At 40.5% G+C, this 12,095-nt stretch overlaps 2 protein-coding genes across 2 annotated transcripts; both read left to right on the top strand.

Annotated features, from left to right (window-relative positions):
- Positions 1 to 3,499: 3,499 nt before the first annotated feature.
- On the top strand, positions 3,500 to 4,261 carry LOC115921230. The gene has a single exon (XM_030978496.1). It carries the CDS (start codon positions 3,500 to 3,502, stop codon positions 4,259 to 4,261), a length of 762 nt encoding a protein of 253 aa, XP_030834356.1.
- Positions 4,262 to 6,974: 2,713 nt separating this feature from the next.
- On the top strand, positions 6,975 to 10,654 carry LOC115921229. The gene is made up of 3 exons (XM_030978495.1): positions 6,975 to 7,088; positions 7,815 to 8,543; positions 8,972 to 10,654. Exons 1-3 carry the CDS (start codon positions 6,975 to 6,977, stop codon positions 10,652 to 10,654), a joined length of 2,526 nt encoding a protein of 841 aa, XP_030834355.1.
- The last annotated feature ends 1,441 nt before the right edge of the window (positions 10,655 to 12,095 follow it).

The following is a 12,095-nucleotide window of genomic DNA, read 5'->3' as shown; positions in this document are numbered from 1 at the left end:
CTCTCCCTCTGACACTCATATACTGCAAGAAGATCTCCATGTTCTTGCAGACTGGTCCACTAAATGGCTGATGGGATTCAACATCAAGAAGTGTGCTACATTGTCAATCACAAACAAGAAGCACCCCGTCACAGTGGACTACACCCTACTAAATGAGTCAATTCCTCGAGTAAAACAATACAAGTATCTTGGTGTCACGATTACCCATGACCTTAAATGGAACACCCAATGTAAACTCGTCACCCAGAAAGGCAATAGAACCCTTGGCCTCCTACGCAGAACTCTATCACCGTGCACCAAGAACATCAAATCCAAAGCCTACACAATGCTTGTTCGTCCTCAACTTGAGTATGGCAGTGAAGCTTGGAACCCTCGGACTCTGACATCAATACAAAGTCTTTAGAAAGTACAGCGAGCTGCCGCCCGTTTTGTATACCAAGACTACCGGAGAATAACATCAGTCACAGCACTTGTCAACAAACTGGGATGGGATACCCTTCACAACCGCAGGCTTCTTGCACAGTCCACTTTGTTTTACAAGATGCACCATCATCAACTCAACATGCCTTTTCCCACTCACATTATCCCAGCTACATATCTGGGCAGAAATGATCACCCTCTGAAGTATGCAGTACCCCCAGCTTCCATTGATAGCTTTAAGTACTCCTTCTATCCTCGCACCATCTGGACGTGGAACCACCTATCAGCTGCTGCAGTAACATCTCCAACAGTGACCATCTTCCAGGAGGCTGCTCTACCTATCATCAGAGCGTTGCCTCCTCCTGTTGGGTCCAAGCTACTGTAGACTCCACGTCTCGGTTTTTACTTGCACGTCCACCGTTTTATTGTAAATAATAGACATCATTCACTGTTTTGAATTACTTCATGCACTGTCACTATGCCAGCACGTTGCACGGACATCCCAGTTTAGCTGTATGATAGCTGCCATCGGGATTATCTCTACAAGTAACAAGTAACAAGTACAAGTAAACTCCTAGAAGGGACCCAGTTGGAATGTTCATATATCCCTGTATTCCTAACACAGTGTATATTCTCCTTTTGGTCATATCCTTTTTCACATCTTGCATTGGTTTTATATAGGGTTGTCCCGTACGTCACACACTTGTCCTGTACGTCACATTTCTTAATTTGATTATGTAATCAACACAGAATTTTTGGAATTTTTGTTAAACCTATTTTTTGTTAGGTATTCATCTAAATTAGAACTTCCTAGAATATCTTTTAAAAAAAATTATTTTCATGATTAAAATTAATGATCAAATTGTGACGTACGGGAAATCACACTTTGGAACCTACCTCATTTGCATAATTAATTAATTTTGAAAGTTTTTATATTTTTTTCCTATTTTCTTGCATGATGGTCTACATGTCCCGGGATATTTAATTTTAAACAAATAATTCAAATGAGATACATAAAATAAAAATGTAATGTCCCGTACGTCACGCTAATTAATACAAATCGAAGTTCGTGACCTTGGCATTCTTCGTATTATGATTAAATGTTTAATTTTTTCATCAGATTCATAAAATTCATAGTTTCAGCTTTAAAATGATGTACAGTTTGTTAAATATATATAAAGATTAAATTTGACCCCCAGAGGGGACAATTGCTTGGACCTGCCCTAAAACATATAGGCCAACATAAACAATTTAGTTTCATGTACCACCTATGACTGCTGGCAAGGACAATTTTGGCATCGAGATGATTATCATATGACACACACTAAACACATTTACTAGTAACTTTATTCCATTTCTGTGAGATCGGAGTCGTCAAAGGAGTACACATCCTGGCTTATGGTCTGTGCATCGCCCATGTTTGGTGTAATGCCTCTGGGTGTCTGCTCTCCTCCATAAATGATGCGCACCTGTCGCCCCATTGAAGATGCCGTGTCACTGAGCTCTGTAATGAGGTTTAAGAGTAAGAAGCACATTGCATCAATAAATGGCAACTTTCTTATTCCATAATATAAATTATATAAATGTATGAGTGTTAAAATTGAAGGGAGTGTTAGGTCGGGACAAACAACTCACATTGGCCCTTCCACAACTCTCATTTACATTAATATATAAAGAAAATCAAGACGATTTGGTTACCTTTGATCCGTTTATTACTCTCAACTCGAGCAACACTTTGGAATTCGCATATCAATCAACATCTCATTTACATATTCGTAACAGGAGTAACAAAGAATAACAATATTTGGCCATCAGAGGGTTGCAACCGATATTCATGAAATACTTGGTTTTTAGCAGATGTGTGCTTTGGGTTCGTATGGGTCCATTTGGGTCTGTCTATAATCATATTGCATCTATATTGTGTCTATTTATATTGTATATGTATGCCGGTATTCACTTTGGGTCATTCGCTTGCAGTATCTTTATCTATTCATGATTGTTGTTTGACTACTTTCAGACAAATTAATTAATGAATAAAATTATCGGATATATTTTTTTGAACATCAAGTTTAAAGTATGCATTGCTGTAGAAAATACGACTTGACACCTTGCATCCACTTATATTGCATTACCTGTATCCTTTTCTTTTCTTCCCACAAACATACCGTTATTTTATAAAATAGAATGTACATTATTCAATGTTTTAGGGTTGTTAGCAAACCAGCTAATATATTAGGATTAGCATACAAATGCCTACCAAGCATCTGTAAGGTATTACAGCCAAGGAAATTAGTACCACCAGAGAACATCTAATAGTTATTGCAGATTTCATCTACTGTTTTACATTTGCTTTTCTGCATGCAACAGTATTTTCCTTAATCCCTTTTGTTCCACTAATTTTTGAACAATTGTCATAAACAAAACAAGCTTTAAAATGTTAAAATTCTTACTTAACATGCGTCTTTGAGTTTAAAATATATTTCATTTGAATAAGCTTCATCATAAAAGTACCTATTTCTGTTTCAGTAAGAAAGTCATAACCATTCTAAGCCCAAACATATTGGTCAATTTGAATTCTTAGACTGAATTTGCCGCCCGCAGCAGTCAAAGGGTTAACTTTGAAAAGGGAATTCAACCAGTCTTTTTCCAGTGGCAACTTTAAACTTTTGCCTTTTGTTAAATCATAAATGGAATTGCTCCAATTCGGACCAATAAGTTGAAAGAAGATATGGTCATTGAAAAGGGGAAAACGATCAGTTTAGGAATCCCAAAACGAAACCCTTACTTTAAGGTATATGTCCAATTCTAGTTGTGTGGAGTTTCAAATTTATAGTACCTGATTGTTCCCTTCAAATAATATTAGAAATCTAACTAGATTTTTGTTTGAACTCTTTCTGATACTAGACAGTAAAGGGTGATAAAAACTATGATGAGAGCAACCAGTGGTTCACTGGTTGCTCTCACCATTAGTCTCTCAAATGTGATCTTTAGATAATATTTTTTCCTCCAATAATAAACTATTGCGAAAGGTATATTCTGTAGATTTGTGCCCATGATTTATACGTCCCTTGAAAGACCAATGCCGGTAAATAGTGAGAGCAAACAGTGGCAGGAACGGCCTGCAATAGCTAAGTCTCAGTTTGTTATGCTGGGTTCCAAGCAGCAACTCGCCAAGTCGGTAACCCCCTATCTGAATATTGGTTCGTCATCAATTACTCCAGTGAAGAAAGTTCGAAATCTTGGAGTTATTTTTGACTCCAATATGACCATGGAGTCACAAGTATCATCAAGTGTTAAACTTGCGATCCACAGTCTCCGCAATCTTCGTGCTATTCGCAAGTATCTCACCACAAAGGCGGCTGAGCAGCTTGTGCATGCATTTGTTACATCCCGCATCGATTGTTGTAACTCTTTACTCTATGGCATCCCTATGTCTCAAGTTAAGAGGCTCCAGGTTGTTCAGAATGCTGCTGCCCGTCTCGTGACATATACACGCAAGTTCGCCCACATCACTCCAGTCCTTAAATCCCTGCATTGGCTTCCTGTTGAACATCGTCTCACCTACAAAATCCTTCTGATCACATACCGTGCCTTGAAGTTCTCCTCGCCACAGTACATCTCTTCTCTACTTAACTTTCGCAAGCCTGGTCGTTCTGGTCTGCGTTCTGCCAATACATCAACTCTGATCATCCCTAAGACCAGACGATCATGGGGAGATCGAGCATTTGCCTCAGCAGCTCCCCGATTGTGGAACAGTCTCCCTAACACACTTAAGGACTGTAAATCAGTAGATAGTTTCAAGGCCAGCCTGAAAACTTATCTAATGGGCAACTTTAACTAATATCATCTTCTTCCTTTTTTATGTGTAATGTGTAATGTATTGTAAGTAAAATTGTATTTAAGTATATTATGTAGCTCGATCATTGTAAGCGCCCTGAGCACCCTCTGGGTGGATATGTCGCGCTATAAAAATGTCTTTATTATTATTATTATTATTATTAAGTCAAACTTAAAGTCGGTCTTAGGCTTTGTGAAACACCCCCAGGTGTGTAGTGAGATATGTACAGTTTGAGGAAATTTTATTCATGAGTGTAGCGGAGATGTTTGTTATTCTTATTGGTTTGTTGATGCGAGAGATAAAAGTGTGTGAGTACATGGAGTCCGAAAAGTCTGGACAGAGCTGGTTTGTATCTGCTTTGGGCAGGTTTTATTATTGAAGCAAGGTTTATTTCTCAAATTATTTTAGGATAAAACATGTAATGTGCAATGCTACGCCAATTACACCGGGCTTATCTATTCTATTGCTGTACACAGGCGCGTTGTTTTGGACCCCCCCCCCCCCTTTATTTGATTTTTTAATAAACAAAACAAAAAATATGTTTAAAAAATTGTGGTAATGGGTGACCTAAAAAGCTGACCTAACCCCCCCCCCCCCCCCCCCCCCCCCCCCCCCCCCCCCCCCCCCCCCCCCCCCAACGAAACCAAAATCGATCGGCCAGATTTTCAAATTTTGAGACCAAAAAAATCAAATAAAAAAAGGCCTCTTTGTCCGCGTAAGAGCGTTGGGACAACTAATAGTATAATTTAAATATTTAAGCCGACTAGGAAGCCCCGTCTGAACACCGGTTGCTACTACGATTGGTCTCTCAATTATGATCTTTAGATAATATTCTTTTCCTTCAATAATTAATTATCAAAAAATGTAAATCTGTAGATTTGTGACCATGATTTGTACGTCCCTTGAGATATCAATGCCAGTAAATGGTGAGAGCAAACAGTGTCATGAACAGCCTGCCATAGTTAATGCTAACTTAAAGTTGATCTTAGTCTTTGTGAAACACCTCAGGTACCATAGTTCATTTATTATTAATACTATGTTCATGAATAACCCGTCACAAGGTCCCCAGGAAAGAAACCTCCGTAAATGTTAATATATTAGTAAACCGGTATATTGGGTTACTAGGGTGAAGGATCTGAGTGGATTGGATTGGTCTGAGTTTAGCATTACGATTAAGTAAAAGTCCATAGTCTTCATAGACGACGAAACATCAGTACGTACCAGGCGCGGATCCACGGGCTCAATTCTTCCGGCCCGGCTATGGCAAGCCCTTTGTGTAAAAACTAGATAAACTCTTTTTTTCTCAGATAAACTCAGTTTATCAACAGATAAACACAGTTTATCAGAAAAACTCAGTTTATCAGTTGATAAACTCAGTTTATCAGTTGGTAAACTCAGTTTATCAAGAAAAACTCAGTTTATCAATGATAAACTCAGTTTATCAACAGATAAACAGAGTTTATCAGATAAACAGAGTTTATCGGTTCATAAACTCAGTTTATCAGAAAAACTCAGTTTATCAGTTGATAAACTGAGTTTATCATTGATAAACACAGTTTTTCTGATAAACTGAGTTTATCTAGTTTTTACACAATGGGCTTGCCATAGCCGGACCGGTAGAATTGGGCCCGTGGATCCGCGCCTGGTACGTACCCAGGTCTTTCTCCCTTTTCAGGTTGTTTTATCAACTCACATTTTGTTCTTTAATAATTTCTTATCATTAAACTTCGCCTCATTCTTTCTCGACCCCCTTCCATGTGCCCCCAGACATACTCCAGGGACAACTGCTGTGAGCCCCGTAACACAAACAGCAAGTGATCGTAAACTTGATGTTTACGATTTTATGGGTAAGCTTCGGGTTACGGGGCCCCGGCTTTATTTGGTCAGAGATACAGGTTTATTATTTTTAGATGAAGTCAGGGTAAGCATCGCAAGGGTTAATGAAAGATATTGTTTTAGTCCAGAATTTATGGGTTTGAAAAGGATGGGTCGTACGAACCACTCTCCCTTTCATTGTTCTTGCATGGTGACATTATACAGCTCATGACAATTGTATAATATATATTATATATAACATCGGTGAATGCTTTCTGACTTGTCTACAGATGCAACTTATATCCATGTCAATGTAAAAACACGCGATATTTTGTGGCTAGGGGAAAGTGGATACCAAACGCATATCGAGAAAGCTTCATTGGACGCTGTGTGTGGATAGACGCTAAAAAAAACTTTCGCTCGTAGCTTTTCAACAAAATCGCTAAAATTTTGCCTTTTTAAACTGCCATCCTGCTTTTTAACCAAGCAATATATGCTCTTTTAATATTAAAAACATAAGTTGTGTGATTATTTCGAATTTTAGACTTATATTTTGGAAGGATTTTTACCTGCAATTTGTAGCCAGCATCGCGCTCGCGAGTCACAGTGGATCACCTACGCGATACTACGGTGCAATAGCGTATACTACGGAGATCTACTCTACCACCGCAACCTTTTCTACGAGACATTTCGACATTATATCTACATGTGCAAGCTTCAATGATATGGATTTTATGATAGCGTTTTTTATCTGGAGTGCAATAAATCGTTTAGACTGATTATCTGCAGTTTTGTAATCGTATTCGCTTGAGTTTATTTGTGTAGTTTTAACTTTTTAAATTTTCGCGGACTCCGCCATCTTGGATTTCTGCCGCCATTTTGTATTGCTTACGTGTACGTCATGGGGACCGAACGACGCCGCTTCAACCTCAACAAGGCCGTGCTCATCTTTGTGACTGCCAAGTTATTGATAGGTCTGACAGATATTCATGCTGGGGAGAAGGGATTACAGACTGTAAGTAGACCTAAATTGACAATCATTAGCCACCATGCTGTATGCAATTATGCCTTCTGCATGCCGAGAAGGGATACCACTGCATTAGCAGCAAGATATGTATTTGATCCTATTTGGAACTCGAGATTATCAAACAGAAATAAATTCCTGGATCGTGTTGTTACCATGTATAACCAGACTAGTCAAAGAGATCTAAGCTGTTCCCAACCTAGAACTATTATTTTGGGGTTAATCATGTGTGCTGGGGATGTACAACCCAACCCTGGACCAGCTCGACCTTCCAACAGAAAGAAGAGCTCAGCGAAGGCTTGCAGCTCTTGCAGTAAACTTGTGATCGGCAAGAACAAACTTACATGCTCTGATTGCCAACTATTATTCCATCCTAGTTGTGTTGGAGTCAAACAAAAGCAATTATCGAACTTGAGAGCCAACTCTGCACAGTGGTATTGCTCTGATTGTTGCGCCCCGCGTAGTATGTGCGATGGAAATGTATTAAGGGATCACCACGCAGTCCAGTGCGATAGCTGCGATAAATGGTTACACACAGCCTGCTGTGATATAGATTACCAGTTGTACATATCACTTATGACCAACAATTGTACGTGGGTTTGCCCACTCTGCAGTGAACTAAACTTTTCAGACTCATTCTTCAGCGAAGGTGAAATCTCAACTGAAAACCCTTTTGATGCTCTTGATACTGATGCTGATGCTGATGTCTGCTCCCAGCCGGCAAGCCAGAAGGATGTGGGTGCATCGCAGCCCAAGCCCAACAGTAAAAGAAATAAGAGACATAATAAAGAGAATAGAAAGTGTAATGCCAAGAAGAGAGACAAAGTTAAATTGATATTGACTAATTGCCAGAGTGTAAGATCCAAAGCTGGTGATATCGAAGTGCTCATCGACTCCGTTAAACCAGACTTCATCTGTGGAACAGAATTGTGGCTAGACCCAGAGGTTAATAACAGTGAAATCTTCCCAGACAACCACTCTATCTTCAGGAAAGATCGTGAACAGCTAAAGACTGGAGGTGGAGTCTTCCAAGCAGTGAAGGGGGATTTGATTACAACGCACTGCAGTGAACTTAACTCTGATTGTGAAATATTATGGACTGAAACAAAAATAAAGGGGTGTAGACCCTTGCTTGTGGGAGTCTTCTACCGTCCACCGAATGACAGCAATGGTGAAGCAATCGACCACCTGGCGCAATCCTTTACAAGGTTAGGAAATAAGATCAATTCTCACAATGTCATCCTCACAGGGGATTTTAATCTACCCAACATCTCGTGGGATGATCATGTTGTCTCCAGCAGGAGTGGATACAGCACCAGAGCAGCTGATAAGCTTGTCACTCTAGTGGAAGAATTGGGACTTACTCAGCATGTCACCCAACCTACAAGAATTCAGGGAAACACAGAAAACATCTTGGACTTGATCTTCTCCAATAACCCTGAAATAGTGGACAAGATATAGTGGACAAGGAAGCGTCCGATAAGAAGGAAAATCTACCTCAGGGGTAAAGCAGATACTCAGGGTATCAAGGAGACACTTCAAGACTTTTCAGATACTTATTTCCAAACGAACCAAGACAAAAGTGTAGAGGACAAATGGGAACAAATTAGAAGTGCAATACTACACACAATGGAAAAACATGTCCCGCACAAGTTTTCCACTAGCCGATTTAACTCACCATGGTTCAATAGATCACTACGTCGTACGATTAAGAAGAAACAGAGATTATACAACAAGGCAGTTAGGACAGGAAAGCCGGATGACTGGGAATCGTTCAAGGCCTTTAGGAAAAGCACACACAAGCTCATTAAAGAAGCCCGTTCTTTATATGTTAGGGACACTCTTGAATCGGCAAGTTTTGGTCTTACATTAAGCAACTGAAACAAGAAAACTCGGGAGTAGCAGATCTCCAGCAAGGGGAGAAGACTGTAAGCAACGACACAGACAAGGCAAACGTTTTGAATGAACAATTCCGGAGCGTTTTCACCAACGAGCCTCCTGGATTAGCACAGTCCCTTGGCAACAGCCCTTACCAGAAGATTGGACATCTCAACATTACTAGGAAAGGGGTCGAAAAGCTGCTCAGCACGCTGAAGACCAACAAAGCACAAGGGCCGGACGGCATTCCACCGTGGTTCCTGAAGATCGGAGCTGAGCAGCTATCTGCACCTTTGCAAGACCTGTTCCAATCTTCCATCAACACTGGAATAGTACCGCAAGAATGGAGAGACGCCAACGTAGCCGCCATCTTCAAGAAGGGGAGCAGGAAGAGTGCTGCAAACTACAGACCTGTCTCGTTGACATCAGTATTGAGTAAAGTCATGGAACACATCATACATAGCCACGTAATGAAACACCTAGAAAATCAACATATCCTATCAGACTTCCAACATGGGTTTCGTGCTAAAAGATCTACTGAAACGCAGCTAATTCTCACAATCAATGATATTAGCCAAGAACTGGATAGAAATAAGTTAGTCGACATGGCAGTGCTTGATTTTACAAAAGCTTTCGACAAGGTCCCTCATCGTCGCCTAATCTCTAAACTACAATATTATGGTCTTGAGGGAGAAATCACTTCTTGGGTGAGAAGTTTTCTGATGGGCCGCACACAACGAGTTGTCATCAATGGTCATTCATCTCTACCTGCATCTGTTACATCTGGCGTACCGCAGGGTACAGTGACCGGCCCACTATGGTTCTTGTTGTACATTAACGATCTACCAAACAACATGGCCTGCACAACCAGATTGTTCGCAGACGACTGTTTGCTGTATACAGCCGTATCAGCTGATCAAGATACCAGCGTACTGCAGAAAGATCTTAGACAACTGGAAAGCTGGCAAGACACATGGCTGATGAACTTCAACCCAACCAAGTGCTGTACCATGACCATTGGTAAGAGAAACCCCCCTCATCACAAGTATAACTTTTGTAACCATAGTCTCGAGAGTGTGTCTTCTCATCCATACCTGGGTGTTCACATATCGAATACATTGAGCTGGAATACTCATACTCAGGCAGCTACCAAGAAAGCCCAGAGAATACAGAATGTAGTCCGCAGGAACTTGTGGAGTTGCAACAAGAAGGTGAAATCAACTGCGTACCTGGCGTTAGTAAGACCGCTTCTCGAGTATGCATCGTCAGCTTGGGATCCCTCTACCAAGCAGAATATCAAGTCCCTAGAACGTGTCCAACGACAAGCAGCCAGATTCTGTATTAGCAACTACAGTAGAGAAGAAGGCACAGTCACCAAGGCGCTAAAAGACCTAGGATGGGAATCGCTTCAAACTAGAAGGAGAAACCAGAGACTCAGCATGTTATACAAAATGAAGAATGGACTGGTCGACATTCCTTTGTATGACTATGTACAACTGAATCCCAGAGAAACCAGGGGGAACAACCAGAAGTTTCTACAACTTCGCCACAAAGCTAGAGCCTACCAGGACTCCTTTTTTGTGTCAACCATCAAGGACTGGAATAATCTCCCAACCTCCATAGTAAACAGCCCATCATTAACCACTTTTAAGAACAATTTACTTAAACATTCCCAATAATTTGATTAGAGTCAACCCACACACAGCGTGCTCTGTCTACAAATACGTTAGCGTGGATGTGTCTGGAAAGGACATTTTGCTGACCAAATCATACAGATACAGATACGACACATCGCCCTCTTTCGCCGTTATTGACCAATCTGACAGCTGGAAATGTTTTGTTTAGGATATTAAAACTAATTGAGTATGACTTTGTATCCGGGCTTTTTAGTAGATGCCATGTTAATTTTTTGAAAAAGAACGACCATATCCAGGTTGTCTTGAACATTATGAACTCATTTTGCATATATACTCCATATCACTCATCGCTGTAATGTCTTGAAAACCGCGACTTTGGTTTATGCAAGGAGCTGGAATTCTAACCCCTAGGTTGATATAATACTGGTAAAGGTTTTCATTGCAACAATGTTTGCTGGCTCCTTGCTAGAATGCTCCAATTTTTTTCCATTCTGGACTATTTCTTCGTTTATGGAGTGTAAAAAAAATACAGAAAATGCTATTTAATCCTTTTTTTTGTATATTTAGTCTTTGTTTAACCATGAGTCACAAATCTCTGTCATTAATTGAAAGAAACAAAAGGTAATTGTTCCTTTTTAATTCCTATCTTGTGCAAGAACACAATGTATTTCTCTCAACCTCTCTTCATGACCATGAATTCACTCTCTTTTCATGTACCTCATCTTAAAACACAAAGCGATTAAAACAAACCAGAAAATTGTATTCATTATGCACTCAATGGTTTAAGCGTTATATCAACCTAAAGGCCCGGTCCCACTGCACTTACGGATGCAAAGAGGATGTAAAACGTAAACAAATCTTGCCATCCGTTGGAAAACGCTATACATCCGTTGTGTACTCATTGCATACGTGTTTCATACGCTCTATTCATCGAGCATCCGTCCACTGGGATTTCATCCGCGCAAAAGGTTTTGAGCTGCCCAAAACTTTTAGAACGGATGAACTTCCGCCGTGTACGATGTAAATCCGCGACAAATACGAGCAACAAACGTTCTGGCCCAAATTCACAATGGAGGTTTGTCGACAAACCTTGGTTTTCGTACGTCATATGACGCGTTTTGCGCGTTTTTTACAAACCTGGTTTGTAAAGAACAAAAGGAGGTTTGAGCTCAAACCTTGCTTTGTGAATTCGGGCCAATATGTCCGTTATCGTCCGTTATACGTCCGCTATATCCTCTCTGCATCCTCTGGTCATCCTAGCAACTCACATCCGCTGCAGCTGAAAACGGAAAGAGGGAGGAAAGATAAGGTACATGGGTGGGGGGGGGGGGGTTAGGGGGGTTTATACACATAAAAATACCAAAGGGGGGGGGGTAACCTCCCGAACCCCCCCCCCCTAAACTACAATACCAAGAGAGGCAGCCATATAGGATGGTACTCTCAACGACTGCGGTGTAGAAGAGTTTTAGAATGGTCTTATGGA

The sequence above is a fragment of the Strongylocentrotus purpuratus genome, unplaced genomic scaffold (assembly GCF_000002235.5).
Source record: "Strongylocentrotus purpuratus isolate Spur 01 unplaced genomic scaffold, Spur_5.0 spur5_scaffold_1, whole genome shotgun sequence".
In the NCBI taxonomy this organism is placed as follows: Eukaryota; Metazoa; Echinodermata; class Echinoidea; order Camarodonta; family Strongylocentrotidae; genus Strongylocentrotus; species Strongylocentrotus purpuratus.
This window is presented reverse-complemented; position numbering and strand designations above follow the sequence as displayed.